The following is an 18,706-nucleotide window of genomic DNA, read 5'->3' as shown; positions in this document are numbered from 1 at the left end:
ACGGCTGATTTTCTTGGGTTCTCATCCCGTTGAGGCGTTTTTGCAGGTATCTTGGGGCCGTAGCAGGGAGTACAAGAATCGCAACTAGAGACGAGTGTACTAGGATTTTGCTGCAGGACTCGTCACAAGAAAGAAGAACAGGAGAGCGCAGAACAACTGCAAGGTAAAAAAAAAAAAAGTGATTTCTAGGACTACGTATCCATCTTCGATGAAGTTCTTGGGTTATGCTGACCTGCCATAACTTTATCGCAGCCAAGATGGCCGAAGTGAGGATGGCCAGCAGGACGACTGTAGCAGATCGCTCTAGTGGTGGATTCTTTATCAGGAGGCTGGTCTCTCCCGGAGCTGTGGTGGAGAACGGCGGCGTCAAGCCGCTGGCTCGACGGGATCCATTGCCGTCTAGCAACAAGGAGAACGTGCCGCCAGCATGGGCAGCGTGGACTGCCCCGAAGAGGAGGAGCGCTCTGCCCGAGTGGTACCCGAGGACTCCACTCCGCGACATCACATCAGTCATCAAGGTGATAACCATTTCCTCATTTGGGTCTGTTCCTTCATGAACCATGACAGTTTTGCATTACATGATCTATGTGAATTTTACCTGTACCTTGTTGTCTGTACAGATAACCTTACTAGCAGCAATTTTAGAAGAACCTTGATGCTCACTGTCGGCAATGTGTTTGTGTGTCAAGTTTTACTCCCATGTTCAGTCATCTACCTATAACCCTATTTTTGAGATCTCAATGGTTAATTGTGTGCAACAGAAAATCTAGAATTTACAACAAATATTGCTTCAGTACTTCCCTTGTATGCTACAGAAAAGGCATGCAACATTTCTCTGAAATAGGTAATTGTGTGCAGTTAGCTGTTCATGCCTTTTATTCCTGCTCATAGTACTGTTTAAGTGTTGAACATGAGCTTGTTCCACTATAGGTGAAAAACTGAAAATGCAGTTTCTCCCTTGTTTTTTCGTGTCTAATCTCATTCCTCTAGATATGCTTCCATTGCCATATTTTGCTATACTGACAAGAACTAGATTTTTGTGCGTAATTTACTAATTTCATGCATCTAGTTATGTTTTCATGGCAATCTGGTGCAATACTAACTGAACGTTCTGCAGGCTGTTGAGTGGAAAAATCGCCTGCGAGATGCTGCGGCTCGGCAGCTCCAGTGGGATGAAGACTCCACCTCGCAGTCTGGTGATGCAGCACAAACAGACCAGGGTTTTCAGCAAAGCGCACCACCAACAGATGAGACTCTGGCTGTCGTCGCCTCTGGCCCTGCTGCACAAACAGCGCAGTCTGGTGATGCAGCACAAACAGACCAGGATTTTCAGCAAAGCGCACCACCAACAGATGAGACTCTGGCTGTCGTCGCCTCTGGCCCTACTGCCTCGGCTGAAGCTGTTGCAACGACATCGTCAGCAGCCTGCTTGGCCGAGGGCACGCTTGGGGTATCTGATGGCTGCTCCTTGCAGACTCCATCCAGACCGTGTGACCCCCCGGCTCCCGCTTGTGTCGTGGAGCAGCAGCTGGCCAACTCCATAGAACAGATTGAGAAGATGGTGCGCCGGAACCTGAAGCGAGTTGAGCCCAAGGCTGCTCGGCCTTCCAAGACCCCGGCTGTGCAGAGGCGCACCCTGATGTCTATGCGCTGAGCTGCAGGTTCCCTCTTGTCTGCTGCTTTCTTAGCGGCCAGTCCTAACCAGAGGCTGCGCATCTCTCGTCGGTAGTACTCGGTTTTCGCTTTGGTGTTGTGTTCATGGTTCTCTGCTTGAGGACCTGGGGGTATGGGTTCATGGTTCTCTGCTTGAGGGCCTGGGATTATTGGGAGGTTACTGGCTCTCTGCTTGAGGGCGTATGTAGGATTAGCTGTTAGCTACTGCTTTAAGATTTGGCTGTGTGTGTTTTCTCATTCAGTTGAACTTGTTCTTGCGTGTAATTCGATGTTCAATACTGTATTTGGCACATGAACCACTGTTGCAGTGCCTCCTTGTTTGTGAAATTAGCTATTCCTCTGTACTACAAAATGTTTTGGATATTTCAATGTAGACTACGTATGAATTGAAATGAGTGACAGACACACTGAAAGTAGACTGAAATGTATCTAGATACATACAATTCAGAAAAAACAAGAACATCTTATAATTCGGAATGGAGAGAGTAATAAATAGGAGTAAGACTGGTCTAAAAATAGTTTGTAGCTGCATTGTGGGGTAACATAACATCTTGTTGGTTCTAGACATGCCTGCCTTCTTAGATTTCTTCTAGTTGTGTAACTTGTGGATCGAGGTTATTGGCTTTATTCTAGATTCTGAGCAGATATCAGCATTAGTTTATGGTTGTCATGTTGGAGATTTACGGCTTTACATGAATTCTATAGATTGAGTGGTTTGTCCCAGTTTTGCATGCTATGGACGTTCTGTTCTTCAGAATGTGTTGCAGGGCAACAGCGATTTGCTGTTTGGGAGTTGTAGTCAACTGCAGAACTTATATTGCTGCAAATAGTCTTGATGGAATTGTCAATGCACTTGAACAACATGATCTTGCAGCACTCTACAACAGGCATGTTTGAAGCATCAAACAATGTCTGGTGATCTCACATTTGTTGGAGATTCTACTTCCATCAACCACCCTCCATTTCAAGCCGTCTTCTAACTTCTCAAATTTCCTTTGTTTTTCTTTTGGGCCAAAGTACCTTACCAGGGAACAGTGCTTGCAGTGTCCAGTGTCCCTTCAGAACAAGACCAGGAACAGAAACCCCGCTGGATGATGATGCCTGCGCAACTCAGCATGCTGAAATCTCGATACCATCTTAAAGCATTGTAATAAACAAGGTTCATGCACAGAACACAAATTACCAATATCAAACAGCTCATGTACAGGACACCAATTACTGATAGCAAACAGCTCACGTACAGAACACTATATACCATAAACCCCAAACACGGACAACACTTTCTGATTACTACCAGGTCAAGAATAACAAAGGAAAAAATGATAATTACAATGAACCCATTCCCTGGAAGCATGCCTTGCACAGGTCTACACTTTGAAAATCAAGTACAACAACGTCATTGCACTCGTATGGATGTCAGCAATGACGATGTCCGTCTGTATAAGAAGGGTATTGGCCGCATGGTGAATCTTTTCATGGGCTGAAGAACTTCCCAGATAGACCGACCTGCCAGCCAAAGTCAAAGCTTGTATGGCCCCATCAAAGGTCCTCATGCTGCAGATCTTTCTTACGTGCAGGACGGCCATGAGCTAATAAGCAGCATATGAATGCTGCAATCGGGGGTATTGCTTGTGCTTGGAGGAAGCTCCTGATGCGCCTTGGCACTACTCTGGATCTCTGATGATCTCATGCTTTTGTGATACCATAAGCAATGACGAGAACTGCAGACAATAGTGACTAGTTATATCTTTTTGCCACCTGACTCGAATTTGATTTGTAAATCTGACGATTTTCAGTTCTACACGCAAGGTAAGAACCAAAGCCATTCGGCATATACATAAGTATCGAGTATGGCTCGTCACTTGGATCAGATAAGCAAACGGACCTCAGTACCAGCAATTATGTTATGACTGAGTGGATGGGCTGCACATGAAAGCACGCCTTCAGATAAAGGAATAAACTTGTTTTCTGCAGGTTGGTTTTCTTCGAAGCCTTTTGTTTCCTCACTGAAACATAGAATAGCAAGAGTTTATTTCCAAGGGACCTTTTAAGAAAACGATGCGACAGAAAATGTTAATCAATGAATTGCTGAAACTGTGGAACTTCTCCACATATGTTCCCAGAAACAACTAAGAAGATCAGAATGTCATGTTAGTTGGTTGTGAGAAAACCAGGAGAAAAGAGAGGAAAGACAGCTCACTTGTAGTCCACATGGCATGCAGAGCTTGTATGTGGATGAAAATCAAGTACATACATTCCATTATTGGAGGAAGATCCAACTGCATAAATCTGTACAATTTAACCATATGACATGCATCAAATTCCTTGCTGTTATTCACTATATTTTATGACAAGAATTATAAAAATAGAAAGTATGGCAAACATGGTATGCAGGACCATCTTATAGCATTCGTGAACATTTATTCACCTCAACCTGATTTCTTAAGGGTACAATTTTAAGAAAATCCTTCATGTGCTAAGATCAAAGGTGCCCTAAAATATTTTCTTACTGAAGATGTTGACAGCCAGGTCGCTTTCCGCTTATGCAACACAGAGTCCACACCCTCCCTAATATAGGAAATAGCAGAGAACCACAAAACAATTTGGTCATATTTGCAATGTTTAATAAGATTTTTTTGTAATGTGATCCAAGTTTGAAGAAATCCGTAGATCAACACTTACAACCAAGAAGGAGGAGGGCAGTGCAGATGGCTCACACTGAGGGTGTTAACATTGAGGACTCCAGACCTAACAATGGATGCAGATGGAAGAGTATTGAGATCTGGCACAAGTAACCCCTTACTTCTTATTATTAGATAATGGCAGTGAAATCTGAGATATTTACCAGCCATCATCAAGATGGAAGGCCAACTGGTATGAGCAACTAGGGTTAAAATCTATAGACAGAATTTCACTTGAAACAATGTTTGATTGTTCCTGAAAATAGTAGACAAGGTGAAAAAAATGTTAAAATAAGTTATGTGAACATAATAGTGCCTTCACCACAGATGATATCCTCTGGAGCTGATTCCTAGTTTTACTTTATGTGCCTTATATCAGAACAAGAAAAGAAACTCCCATTTATTTTTATATATCGTTTAATCAAACATGTAATTATGCATTTCAAACATAAAAGGATGCATATAATACTGTTTGGTGTCTAAAAAATAGATATGTTGGTTCAGTGGACTAGACTAATTTTTTTAATATGAGTCACCATATGCCGATATTCGTATAATAATTCTAACAATTTGGATGCTTCCACTGTTCCCCAGTCGAACAAGTTGATAGTTCATGTGGACGGCTTTGACCTAGAATCATGTCATTAATACTGTGTGTATGTGAGGCGTCAATATGGGTCACAAGAATGGGAAGAGATACATGAGCTTTCTTTAGCATAAATGCCAATTATATAAGTATTTATCTTTCCCATACCTTCAGCGATGCAATTTTGCCCAACAACGTTGATATCTTCACTGATGATAATGGTTGAACCTGGAAAAAAGTTTTATCAACCTAGGACCAAGGCAACAAAAAAACTACTACTAGTGTTGCCAAGACAGCTATGACATTGCTGAGTAAGAAGTGTCTACTACTTTCTCTGTCATATAAAAGGCACTAGCATTGTCAGGGTGTTATCACCAGAATTTGACCGAGTCAGAGGTGGGCCGTGATCAAGATGGGCTTGAAGAATATATATAGAAGAAATACGTGAATCGGCCTTACATGCAAAGTTTGGGCTAGTTTGCCCTTGTGTCTGTAACATATTAGATTACGTGTCGGTTAGGAGTTGGAGTTTTACCCGTGCACGGTTAGGTGCACGCCTGAATTAGAAAGTCCCTTGGACTATAAATATGTATCTAGGGTTTATGAAATAAACAACAACCAACGTTCAACACAATCAATCTCGGCGCATCGCCAACTCCTTCGTCTCGAGGGTTTCTCCTGGTAAGCACCATGCTGCCTAGATCGCATCTTGCGATCTAGGCAGCATAAGCTTATTACGTTGTTCATGCGTTGCTCGTGCTGAAGCCTTTTTGATGGCGAGCAACGTAGTTATCTTAGATGTGTTAGGGTTTGCATTGTTCTTCGTATCATATGCTGTCGTAGTGCAACCCTTATACATCTAGCCGCCCTTACACCTATCTTAGGTGTAGGGGCGGCACCCCGCTTGATCATTGTTTAGTAGATCCGATCCGTTACGGTTGCTCCTTGTTCTTCAAGGATTAGTTTAATATCCGCAATAGTTAGGCCTTACAAAGGGTTGGAGGATCCAGCGGCGTGTAGGGTGTAGTTTGCTAGCCCTAGACAGGATGTTCCGGGATCAACCTCGTGTTGGTTTTTAGGCCCTGTCTAGGATCGGCTTACGATCACCGTACGCGAGCACGAGGCCCAATCGTGAGTAGGATGATCCGATTATGCGGTGAAAACCCTAAATCGTCGTAGATCGCTTTAGCTTTATCTTGATCAAGCAGGACCACCATATATTCGTACACCTCGTATGAATCATGGGTTCACAGGACAACCTGAGAGCCGATCGAGGCTCGTATTTAACGTTTACGTGTATGCCATGCAGGAAACTAAGCGATGCATCATCCAACACCTTCCTGACCAGGTATAGGTCAGGTGGCACGCCCTTGCGACAGCATCGGACGTGTGACCGGAAGGCTTTGCGGGCCGTCGCTCCGAGGGACCGGGGCCAGCCGCAGCCCTAGTTGTTCCCGGCTCTACGGTGTTGCCGCCGCTGCCCGCCGGTGGGTTTCTGACCGCAACACATTCTGGCACACCCGGTGGGACAATCTTCGACATCCACCGCATCGCCATCTACATCCGAGATGGCGGAAAGCACTCCGGTCAAGTACGAGGATCTGCCTGACGAGCTCAAGAAGAAGCATGACGAGATTAAGGCGGTCCTCGAAGCCGACCTCATCGGCTCTTTCCACCGAACCCGCTCCCACGGCGTCAGGTGGAAGGGGTTCTCACCTGAAGGCGCGCTCGATGGAGTGGACCTGTCCGCCCCGTCAGAAGAACGCACCGAGTCGCTGCGTCGAGAGATCAACTTCATGGTGGCTCATTCGCCGCACCGCCACTCGAGAGCCTCGGTGAACACTTTGGAGCGTGTCGCTCGCGCGTGATCCAGGAAATCATGAGCCATCAATTTTCTCCGTCGGGACCAGCTCGGGGACTTACAAAGGAGAAATACCATTCCGAGTCCCGTCCACCGCTGCCGTTCGCGTTGGCAGCACCGGAAGTGCCGAACTCATCGGCATACGTCGTCTACAAGATTGGTGGTGACCCTAGTGACTACCAATTCCTACCCGAGGCGCCCAAGGAGATCCCGCACGGATACACGTGCGCATACGTACTGGCATCGCAGCACTCGGGCACTCTCGAACCAGGCCGCAACGAGCAGGGCCTCCGGAACAGCGAGGAGGGACGTCGGGAGCAGATCTTGAGAAGCAAACGTGGTTAGCTAAGTACGCCACTCCGACAAACCTCCGCAGCCCAGCTCCCGCAGCTTGGCTCGGAACCGGAAAAGCAAGCATGGCCGGCTAAGTATGCCACCCCGGCGAATCTTCGTGGTTCGACACCTTCAGCCATCACCGCGGATCAGATTTGTACAATTCTGAAAGATCAGTTCGGCATGATGTCGAAAAGGAAGACGTTCGGCTATACCAAGCCGTACCCCAACGAGTACGACTTGATCCCGCTACCACCCAAATATCGGCTCCCGGACTTCACAAAGTTTAGTGGATCAGATGGTTCCAGCTCCATCGAGCATGTGAGCCGATATTTGGCACAGCTGGGCACGATCTCAGCATCAGACGAGCTGCGTGTGAGGTTCTTCGCACGATCCCTCACAGGATCGGCTTTCGGGTGGTACACATCGCCGCCACCGAACTCAATCCGGACTTGGAAGCGGTTGGAAGAGCAGTTCCATGAGCAGTATCACTCGGAGGCTTCCGAGGCTGGCATTGCCGATCTAGCACAAGTACGACGAAGCGCGGGAAACAGTGTCGAATACATCCAGCGCTTCAGGACCATTAGGAACCGATGCTATTCGGTTCACGTAAGTGAAAAAGAAGCGATCGAGTTGGCGGTGGTGGGTCTCTCATCATCGATCAAGGACGTGGCCTCCCAAGCGGACTACCCTTCATTGGCGCACATGGTGCGAAGTTGTCGGCATATGAACAGCCGCCACCCGGATGTTTACCAGGACAAATTCAAGCGTGCGGTGGTCCCGGTTGAGGCGTACGAGGATGAAGGTGCTGCGGGAGATCAAGAGGTAGCGGTGGCTGAATGGACTCGGCGGCGGGCCCCGTGTCCCGCAAGTGGGTTAAGCCACAAGGCCCTCCAAAAGGGTTCGACTTCGACGTGACCAAAACCGAGCAGATTTTCGATCTCTTACTCACGGAGAAGCATATAAAGGTACCCGAAGGCCACAAGATCCCTACGGTCCAGGAGCTGAACGGAAAGCCATACCGCAAGTGGCATAACACGTTCACCCACACCACTAACGACCGCAGGGTGTGGCGTCGGCAGATCCAAATGGCGATAGAAAAAGGACGGCTAATTTTCAACCGATACGCCATGAAGGTCGACACACACCCTTCCCCGCCGTTAATATGGTGGAGTGTGCTTACCATGGAGGGTGCCAGCCAGATTTCTCGTGCAATATCAACATGGTGGGACCTGGGCACCACTCTGGTAAGGACGGAGATGAGGGCAGCTGCTCTCATAGCAAAGACACAGAGGAAGCCGCTCCACGCGATCGGCTCCGCCACGACGGCAAGCGCTACGTCACGAGGGGAGAAGTGAAGAACATAAGATATCGGCGACCTCTCTCTGATCACCTCCTCAACAAGTATGTGAGTCAGTATGACCAACGCCGACGATACAACGACGATGATGAAAAAGATCGTCGGGCTAGGGACGACAGGAGACGTCGTCGGCATGATCACGACGAGGAACGATACGAGCGCCACGCCAAGGAAAAGTCGAGGGAGCAAGACGACGAGGATAGGCACTGGGACTGCCCCTTCTTCAGACACTGCTGAGATTCAGGAATGAGCCGATTGCCAACAATCGGCAACTGCCCAGAATGCAAACAAAAGAAGAAGGATGCAGCTAACGTGTCCGTGTTCAAGCGTCTAGGGCCTCTCCCGCCTCGGAACAAGCATGCTGAGTCCGCTCGGGTGGAAGATCTCGAGGAACTAGAGGACGATGATGAAGAAGACAAGTATCATCGGCCCGTGTGGTGCCCCGATGGGCTCAGCCGTTCCCGAAGCGAAGGGTTCAGCGTCTACGTGGGTTGGAAGAAGCCGAAAGATTATACCTGCACACGTTGAGGAAGGCACGGCCCGATCCGGCCGCCAAAATTCAGCGAACCCTCGGACGAAGAAGGTCGGCCACAAAGAAAGGAGTGGCGCCCAGACAAAAGAAAGCCGATGATGAGACATCGGCTGGCACAAACATGGTCTCCATCCTTCCAACGGAGTTTAGTGCTCCAGGATTGGGCGACTGCGAGCGCATCGACGTGACAAAGAACGGGGTTAGGTTGGTTTCATCCACCGGCCTGACCGTGTAATAAAAACAGCGTCTATGGACAAACATGGCGATGCCGATCCAGGAGATCGGCCCCAAGGATTTATGGAGGAACATTGCAAAACCTTCATCGAGCAAGCAACGTGGAGGCCGATTCCAGCAATCGGCCAAAATTATCCTCACCATCCATTCTGCCTGGGTTCAACATTTGATCCAGCAGGGAATGCCTAAAGAGCCGATACCATCAATTCTCTTGACAGAATCGGCTCGGGGGGCACCTAGGTGGATAAACACGAGGATATGAAGCAGGAGTATCTTGCAAACACCCAGCAGCCCAAGATATTCTTTGATGATGGGTATTGAAGTATGGGGGTCGATACATAAATCGGCCGTAAAAAATTCAAAAAATTTTAAGCACAGCCGATGCGCAGACATCGAGTTAAGGATATCGTGTCGGTTAGGAGCAGCCTGGACGTGCAGATCAGGTTAAGGATGGGTGACCCGATCTGACCTGCAAGGCGCGAGAAGTGGACTGAAGAAGCTTGGGGGGCAGCTCACCCTGAAGGTTCTCTCGTTCGGGGAGCCGATTTTGTTGAAATCGGCCGGCTCGCGTTATGACTTGAGGCCAATGGCGGCACATTGGGCTGACTCACTACCTTTCCCGCCTTGACTGAGGCTCGGGGGGCAGCTTGCCCTGAAGGACCCTTTGCTATAAGGAGCCGATTTTGTTGAAATCGGTTAGCTCTACATCTCAGCTTTTGAGGAATAGTTGCTGCGGAAAAAACGGAGCAGGATCCTGTCCTGCAGAAGTATCATCTCCAGCCTCTGGGTTGAGTTAGCAATGGTCTCAGGGAGCCCCTGAAAGCAAAGGGGGTTTGGAAGAGAAGGGTCTGGCAGGGTTCGCAGGTTACCGATGCGTTGCCATCGGCTTATCGAGCGGTGATCAAATTAGCAATCGGCCAAATCAGTACGAAAAAAAATCGGCGAAATCAAGTTAAGGGAAATTCTTCATTAATATTGGGATTTCTTACAATGAAGAGCCGACTGCTCAAAGAAGAAAGGAAGAACAAAAGAAGAGCCGATTGCTCGGGGGTTACTAATCCTACGTTGCTAATCCTCGCTAGCGTCATCGTCGGCATCGGAGTTGCCGCCGGCGCTACCTCCGGAGGCTTCCTCGTCGCTGCTGCCCCAACCTTCGGCCGGAGCCTCCTCTTCCTCGTCATCATCATCATCCTCGCTGTCCGCCCAAGTGCGGAAGCGCTTCGTCGGCGGGTACCCAGCGGAAGAGGAGGAATCATCCTCCTCCTCCTCCTCTTCTCCCCGCCTCGTCGTCATCTTCGTCCTCGCTGTCCGCCCACATGCGGGAGCGCTTCTTCGGCGGGAGTTTGGCGAGGGGGGAGGCCTTGGCCTTCGTTACTTCTCCTTCTTTCTTCTCCTTGTCGGAGGAGATGGGGTTCGCCCCGGAGTGGAGGTCGTCCTCATTCTTGTTCTTCGGCGACGGTTGGAGGGGGAGGCCTGAGGCGGAGGAGGAAGAGGAAGACATGGCTGCAGGGGAAAAGGGTTTTTTGGCGCTGGTGGACAGAACAGAGCAAGAGGATGGAGTGGTGAACCGTTTGGCACAGATAAATAAAGGGAGTGTAGTGGAGATTTAATGCCATGACGGTTCTCGAGGACGTTATGCCGAAATTGTCAATTCGTGCAGAGAAGCCCAGGAGGCGAGGCGAAATGATGGAAGATTCCGCGGCAGTTCCGCTCCGCCACGACATGACCCGACGAAAGAAAGCGTAATGATTTTGGAAATGTCATTTCCAAAACCAGAGGGGCATGTGTTATCACCGAATTTGACCGAGTCGAGGTGGGCCGTGATCAAGATGGGCTTGAAGAATATATATAGAAGAAATACGTGAATCGGCCTTACATGCAAAGTTTGGGCTAGTTTGCCCTTGTGTCCGTAACATATTAGATTACGTGTCGGTTAGGAGTTGGAGTTTTACCCGTGCACGGTTAGGTGCACGCTCGAATTAGAAAGTCCCTTGGACTATAAATATGTATCTAGGGTTTATGAAATAAACAACAACCAACGTTCAACACAATCAATCTCGGCGCATCGCCAACTCCTTCGTCTCGAGGGTTTCTCCCGGTAAGCACCATGCTGCCTAGATCGCATCTTGCGATCTAGGCAGCATAAGCTTATTACGTTGTTCATGCGTTGCTCGTGTCGAAGCCTTTTTGATGGCGAGCAACGTAGTTATCTTAGATGTGTTAGGGTTTGCATTGTTCTTCGTATCATATGCTCGTCGTAGTGCAACCCTTATACATCTAGCCGCCCTTACACCTATCTTAGGTGTAGGGCGGCACCCCGCTTGATCATTGTTTAGTAGATCCGATCCGTTACGGTTGCTCCTTGTTCTTCAAGGATTAGTTTAATATCCGCAATAGTTAGGCCTTACAAAGGGTTGGAGGATCCAGCGGCGTGTAGGGTGTAGTTTGCTAGCCCTAGACAGGATGTTCCGGGATCAACCTCGTGTTGGTTTTTAGGCCCTGTCTAGGATCGGCTTACGATCACCGTACGCGAGCGCGAGGCCCAATCGTGAGTAGGATGATCCGATTATGCGGTGAAAACCCTAAATCGTCGTAGATCGCTTTAGCTTTATCTTGATCAAGCAGGACCACCATATATTCGTACACCTCGTATGAATCATGGGTGGATCGGCTCTTTGAGCCGATTCACAGGACAACCTGAGAGCCGATCGAGACTCGTATTTAACGTTTACATGTATGCCATGCAGGAAACTAAGCGAGGCATCATCCAACACCTTCCCGACCGGGTATAGGTCAGGTGGCACGCCCTTGCGACAAGCATCGGACGTGTGACCAGAAGGCTTTGCGGGCCGTCGCTCTGAGGGACTGGGGCCAGCCGCAGCCCTAGTTGTTCCCGGCTCTACGGTGTTGCCAGTCGCTGCCCGCCGGTGGGTTTCTGACCGCAACACAGGGGTCATGGCATGAAATACAAAATTAATATCAAATCAGATAGAGTATCCCTCTCAAGTGCACTTCATAGCTGTACACTACCTATTTCCAACTTCCTCATCTATTTAACATGATATCTTGACAAAAGTGGTTTCAGCAATTTTGGGTTCTTTAGCATATTTTAAGTATTAATAAGTTCCAGATTAAGTCCCACAGTTATGATTTATCACTAAGATTCCATACTTCCCTGGATGAGGCTCATGTATCCTTACTCTGAGAATTTGTTCATTTTTTATTTTCTTGCCACCTGGAAACCAGTTATCCCAGTTTACAAGTATATAAAGATGGAAGGATAAAAGCAACTTATGGGATATCATTTGAAAATATTTTAGTAAAAAGTGTGTATTTAGTCAGAGAGAACTATCTTGCACTACTTGTAAACTAGCTGACTAGCTCTACCAGACAGTGCATGTGAAAAACTGTAGAAATTCGTTGGTACAGCATATATAAAGTTCAGAAACAGAGGTTTTTTTTAATTATTCTCGAAACACTGAAATCGTCATGTGGAATCAAGTTGCTTGACCTTGGATCAAATGAAAAGAAGCAGAACTAGCAAGATATTTATCTGCTGAATATACCTCATTATGGCTTTGAAAAGCAGTGGAAGCTCTCCCTCCACGGGTATCCCAAGCATGAATAGTGCCATTTCTAGTTGCACCAAACACTGTCTGAAAAGATAAACAATAAGTCCCTATAGGTGAGTGGTGCAATGTTTATGGCTAGAATAAACCAATCGCTGAAGTTAAGATAAAGTGTAAATCAGATGAATTATTAAAGTTAACAGAAAATGTAAGCTGCATCAATAGAAAAAATTACTAGATTGTCCTCTTATGTAACATTAAGTTCGGATGAGCACAAGACCATGTTTTTATTGATCATACAGTAGTTGCACCTAGACAGGATATTACAGTTAAGTAATACAAACAACAAATCATCAGACTAAGTACAGTACAACATAATCGATGGTATTTAAAAAGCAAGACAGTCTGAAATATAGGTTGGTGACTTGGTGTATAAGAGGATAGCATCAACAATGCTAAAGAACTATTGTTCTAGAACATCATGTTCTTACCCTGACAATTAGGAGAGATACATATAGCATCAACAATGCTAAAGAACTATTGTTCTAGAACATCATGTTCTTACCCTGACAATTAGGAGAGATACATACTGGTTTTTATAGAACAACAAATACATAACATGAGAATCAGCATACCCGATTATCCATATTTAGCTTGACACTGGTAAACTGAGATTCAGGGAGTGCTGTAAGCTCAATACAGTGTGTCTTACTTAGCCGCCTATCCCACATGTAGACTGCACCATCAAGCCCAGATGCAAATAGCCTAGATATGGAGAACTGATAAGTGCAAAGTTTATGCATAATTACCAGAAATATAAGTCTCATTAAGAATATCAGTATCTGGTGCATGTATACATAGCTTATGCCTCCTAAAATACCAATATTGGTAAGGTGGTAGAAATGCTATCAGCGCGCTTTGTAATTAACACTGATAACCTGCCTTCACCTGGTGAATCAACATCCACCATGAACTTCACAGTTATACCAAACGTACTACGTACTCTGTTCTAGAAACACATCTCACCTCATCCTGACAAGTAAGATGTCTATCATCGGGTAGTACCTACAGCTGGAGCACCTAGCGCCCTTGCACTATGGCAGTATGTACAGCTATGGGGCAGGCTAAGGGAGTTCCAGCTTTCGGCGGAACAAGACAGGATGACCTGGATATGGACGACGGATGGCCAGTACACCTCACATTCTTGCTATGAGGCCCATTTCCAGGGGGCGATCACCTCAGCATCTTGGGAGCTAAACTGGAGATCATGGGCGCCTCCGAGGGTGAAATTCTTTATCTGGCTGGCCTGCCTTGACAGGTGTTGGACGGGTGAGAGGCTGGCGCGTCGTGGCCTACCACATGCGCCCAGATCTCTGTGATCAGTCTGAGGAGACCATGATGCATCTACTCACCGGATGCCCATTCTCCAGGACGGTCTGGTACGAGGTCCTCTCGTGGATCCGATCCACCTCGGGGCCTCCTTCGGAGGGCGACTTCACGGAGTGGTGGTCGCTGGTGGTGCGGACGGCCCCCCGCCAGCTGCGCAAAGGTACTTCGTTGATAATCATGCTCACGGCGTGGTGGATCTGGAAACATCGGAATGCTGCGATCTTCGACAACGCACAGCCTTCGGTGCCTTCCTTGTTCAACGACATCAGGACCGAGGCGCGGCAATGGGCAGACGCGGGAGCCCGGGGTGTCCGCCAACTCCTCCCCTAGACTAGGGTCTCTCTTTTCTTGGGTCGAGTTGTAGCGCGGGGTGTTTGTCCCTCTTTTGGGCATGTACATGTAACCTTCTTTATCTATCAATGCATCGAAATGCAAGTCTTTTGCGTTTTCGCGAAAAAGATGTCTATCATCGGGTTAATAACAAATATTAGCACGGCTCCATTTCTTTAGCTTCACAACTTTATTATTTATTAAGTCTTTCTTTAAGACAATACATAGGGTCCAACAATACTTTCCACAAAAGAAGACAAAAGAACATGCTATACAGTCAGTTGTCTATATTAAGCTTCACATCAATTACAAAATAGAAATGTTTTATGATAGGCGTTCTCTCAAATGACATGATGGTGTGAATAAGTACAAAACTGTCACATACCGTGACTTATCATCTGACGTGAAAGCTAGATCAGTCAAACCCTTCCGGGATTCAGAGCAGAGAGCGTGAAATTTGGTCTTCCCTTTCTGTAGAACCTAAAATACAGTAACAAAAAAATCAGAAGGGTCGTGAGGGGTTGTGTAACAATAATAGGAGCGACGTAATAATGGACCTCGAGCTACTATAATAATTTTCCTTTCTGGTGATATCGATGAGGATGTTTGCCACAGAATCAAGGCAGGATGGATGAAGTGGCAACAAGCATCTGGCATTCTATGTGACAACAAGGTCCCACAAAAGCTAAAAGGTAAGTTCTATAGGATAGCAATCAGACCAGCGATGCTATATGGAGCAGAATGTTGGCCCACTAAAAGACAGCACATCCAACAAATGAGTGGCGGAGATGCGCATGATGTGTGGCCATACAAGAAAGGGTCGGATTAGAAATTTGGTAATACGTGATAGGCTACAAGTGGCACTGACCAACGAGAAGCTAGTCCAACACCGACTAAGGTGGTTTGGTCATAACCAACAGGGGCCTCCAGAAACACCAGTGGAATTCTAAATAGTATGGAAAATAGGAGGGGCATAGGATGACCAAAGTTGACATGGGCGGAGGCGGTAAAAAGAGACTTGAGGGATTGTAATGTCCCTAGAGATTTGACTTTTAATAGGACTGCATGGAAATATGTGATCCATGTGTGAATCTTAGTTTACATGTTCTTTTTTTCTCTCCTTGTTTTTGTTTCCATAGGATTTCATAGCCAGCCTACCCCAACTTGCTTGGGAAAAAGGCTTTGATGTTGATGTTGTTGTTGTTGAATGGACTAAGGTGCATCTGGAAGTACATTTTTCTTCAAATATCATCTGGAAACCTTTTCTTTAGCATTGCGTAACTTCGCTTTCTAAACATAGGTGTAGCTGTTAGCGGTTATGATATTTGAACTGTACCTAGCAAACTGGGGGGAAAACGTGCATACTGTGCTACGCAACATAAGCTCATCCCATGGCCATATGTTGTGCCGTTTGGCAGAAACAAAACAGGGAAAGTAACACCAGATATGTATTTTAATGGCATGATTATTTAGGAATTGAAGAAGGAAAGAATATGATCTTTGGAATTCAGATGTAATTCAACATGGAGAAAATATATTTAAAGTATCCGTGAGTAAAATGTGAAGCATTTGTAAGGAACAGTGAAAAAAATGGTACTTACTTCAGTAGGAACAGAAGAGACATAACCGATATCAAATAGTGAAACTTTGTCACTTTGGCTAGATGAGCAAACAATCTGCATCAGGAATGCTTAAAGCTCAATAATAAAGTTAGATACAAAACATATGAAGTCAAAAGCACTTCATTCAATTCATAAAATAAACCAAATTCTAGTCCCTAACTGCCAGGTACACTTAGGAGTTAGCATTCCTCGTCAATGTGCCAAATTCACTGACCTAAAATAAAGTGAAAATGTAAAATTCAATGCTGATACCGACCTCATCTTGATTTCCTGGATTCCATCTGACAGCACACAGGGGCAATTGGTTTGATATATGGAGCACATAGTTTGATGAGTCATCTGGCAAACCTATCAATGAAACAGTAAAATGCAGCAGGATTATGACAATGACCTGAGATAGTAAATGATGAATAGATCGTTTGGTGTCCACTTCTCCTTATCTCGGAGTATGTCGAATATTTTGAAAGGTAGTTTTCAAAGTTATCTGGTTTAGAAATTACAAATATACCAGTATGTTTCATTTCAACCTTTTTGGTTCGCTAATATGGATATAAAAATTCTAACTGGATATTAGAATGGCTAACACGGCCATTTTAATCCAAAGAAGACACAGAGGTACATCCACAATATTGGAATCCTTAATCTGGCATCAAAATCACATGCACATGGCCCTATTTCTCTACAAAAACATCAGGGTTTCAAAACTATACCATCATTCTTAGGGAAGTTATTGATGCATATTTAATAGCGAGAACTTCCAAATGCCTGATATATCTTAAAGCAAAGTTCCCCAAGATCGCAATTGGTACAGTGTAGGACCATATATTCCTGTTGGACTCCAAATCCTGATCCTATGCAGAACCCAGATCTTATGATCCACTAACAAAGATCTTAAGGTGTTATCCAACAATTATTCTATGATCCACATCCTACCAACACAGGGATCGAACATAATCCTGAGAATATTTTTTCAGATGCATCTGCTTTCAGCATTTTTCTAGAAAAGTGAGTCGGGTAAGCTTAACTTACTACATGATGGGCCATACAAGGAGCAGTATAGAGTCTCAAAGTCATGTACTGTTAAACACCCTGAGAGTGTCACTGATGCAAGATATACTCCCTGCGCAATAAAAACACAAGGAAGATCCTTAAATATTTTATGTATCACAGTCTGACTAAAAATCAGCAAGGAATCAATAGACTTTGGTTATATTTATTAATTCCGTTGATACACCTCTGGTAGCGATACTAAACTTACAAATAATGAGTGTTCTCATACATTTCAATACTACCTTTTTATCAAATTCCATTGCTGAAACTCCCTCCCTGCCCAAATACAATAAACAAGTTTATTATTAGCTTGTCTAATAAGGACATGTTACTACAATGTGTGCAATGGAACTGTAGATAAAAGTAGTGATTCTGCATTGAAAATTTGAAATACTCCAACAAAAACATAAAAGATAAATACTTACCTCGCTGGATGGTAACACCCAGCAAAATTTGAAGCATTAATCATACGATTCACCTAAAAGGAGCAGCAGCGTAAACAGATTAGCCACATAATACACATGGCCCAGCACTACAAAATATAAATCAGCGTACTTATCAGCATTACATATGTCTGACACCGTTGCTCGCCATGCGTGTAGTACTTGTGTTCGAAGGTCCTAGTCTTCTCAGGATTAAAAAAATAACAGTTTGCAAAATTATTTCAAATATATAAATAGAATAAAATTGCTTCACTTGAATAAAAATACTTTGTAAGTAACATAGGCAGTTAGGCACTGCTAAAATTCCTCCATTTTTCTGGTATAGAGTTCCAAATTTAATACTCCCTCCGTCCCAAAATAAGTTGCTCAAGTTTTTCTAGATACGGTTGTATCTAGACATGTTTTTAGTGTGTAGAACTGTAGATACATCCGTAAATAGCATAAACTACAAAACATAAATAGGATTGTGCAAATTTTTTGGCACAAAAGAGATGATCTATCTGACCTAGCCCTCAACAATAATTCCCCCATTTCCAGTGAGATGATCTGAACTGTTTAAGTTTCTTCCCATTGAGCTACTCTAATATTGCCTTACCACTGGATTCCCTGAGAATGTGATAAATTAGCCATTCTACGGTTCTGAAGATTTCATAGCCTATTCTCGGACACCTACTTAGTCAGCCTATTCTCGGACACCTACTTAGTCATAAGTCATTCCAGTCGGGAACAGAGCAACCCAGCAAAAACCGGAAAAAAAAGCATCAAATGTTTCGAAAATTCTACAACCTCAGAGTAGGAATCAAGGAGACGGCGCAATTCCCTGTGCCGGAACCTGGCGTCGATGCGCCCGTCCAGCTCAACTGCGATGCGGCTCCACCGGTGCCACCTACGGACCAGAAGGCAGGTGAGAACAGAGAGGAGGTGGAACAGTGGGGGAGGGGGGAGATGTAGTCCGAGGCGTAGCACCTCCGAGGCGGCGGTGGTGGCGCTTCAGGGTCCTCGCCGGCACAAGGTGGCGCCGCCACGAGGAACTTGTCCATGG

General features: G+C 45.8%; 2 protein-coding genes across 2 annotated transcripts; one reads left to right on the top strand and one right to left on the bottom strand.

Moving 5' to 3' along the window:
- Positions 1 to 257: 257 nt before the first annotated feature.
- On the top strand, positions 258 to 1,654 carry LOC124687861. Its single transcript, XM_047221593.1, has 3 exons — positions 258 to 518; positions 1,118 to 1,301; positions 1,422 to 1,654. Exons 1-3 carry the CDS (start codon positions 258 to 260, stop codon positions 1,652 to 1,654), a joined length of 678 nt encoding a protein of 225 aa, XP_047077549.1.
- Positions 1,655 to 3,016: 1,362 nt separating this feature from the next.
- On the bottom strand, positions 3,017 to 18,704 carry LOC124690402. Its single transcript, XM_047223790.1, has 18 exons — positions 18,631 to 18,704; positions 18,451 to 18,550; positions 17,790 to 17,846; positions 17,647 to 17,699; positions 17,464 to 17,497; positions 17,201 to 17,291; positions 16,428 to 16,519; positions 16,151 to 16,225; positions 14,935 to 15,029; positions 13,466 to 13,595; positions 12,828 to 12,917; positions 5,110 to 5,169; positions 4,520 to 4,611; positions 4,357 to 4,422; positions 4,185 to 4,242; positions 3,875 to 3,963; positions 3,560 to 3,680; positions 3,017 to 3,395 (listed from the first exon to the last, which is right to left on the bottom strand). The coding sequence occupies exons 1-18, from the start codon at positions 18,702 to 18,704 to the stop codon at positions 3,339 to 3,341; spliced, it is 1,434 nt and encodes a 477-aa protein (XP_047079746.1). The 3' UTR covers positions 3,017 to 3,338.
- Positions 18,705 to 18,706: the final 2 nt, after the last annotated feature.

This window comes from Lolium rigidum, chromosome 2 (assembly GCF_022539505.1).
Source record: "Lolium rigidum isolate FL_2022 chromosome 2, APGP_CSIRO_Lrig_0.1, whole genome shotgun sequence".
Lineage (NCBI taxonomy): Eukaryota > Viridiplantae > Streptophyta > Magnoliopsida > Poales > Poaceae > Lolium > Lolium rigidum.
Note: the sequence above shows the minus strand (reverse complement) of the source record. Positions and strands in the feature narration are given on the sequence as shown.

Coding starts and splice junctions, on each gene's coding strand:
- LOC124687861 (XM_047221593.1), top strand. CDS start 258: ATGGCCGAAGTGAGGATGGCCAGCAGGACGACTGTAGCAGATCGCTCT. Junction 519..1,117: donor ACATCACATCAGTCATCAAG/GTGATAACCATT, acceptor AACGTTCTGCAG/GCTGTTGAGTGGAAAAATCG. Junction 1,302..1,421: donor TGCACAAACAGCGCAGTCTG/GTGATGCAGCAC, acceptor CGACATCGTCAG/CAGCCTGCTTGGCCGAGGGC.
- LOC124690402 (XM_047223790.1), bottom strand. CDS start 18,704: ATGGACAAGTTCCTCGTGGCGGCGCCACCTTGTGCCGGCGAGGACCCT. Junction 18,551..18,630: donor CCACCACCGCCGCCTCGGAG/GTGCTACGCCTC, acceptor TCTGGTCCGTAG/GTGGCACCGGTGGAGCCGCA. Junction 15,030..16,150: donor TCTCTTCTGTTCCTACTGAA/GTAAGTACCATT, acceptor ACTGTATTTTAG/GTTCTACAGAAAGGGAAGAC.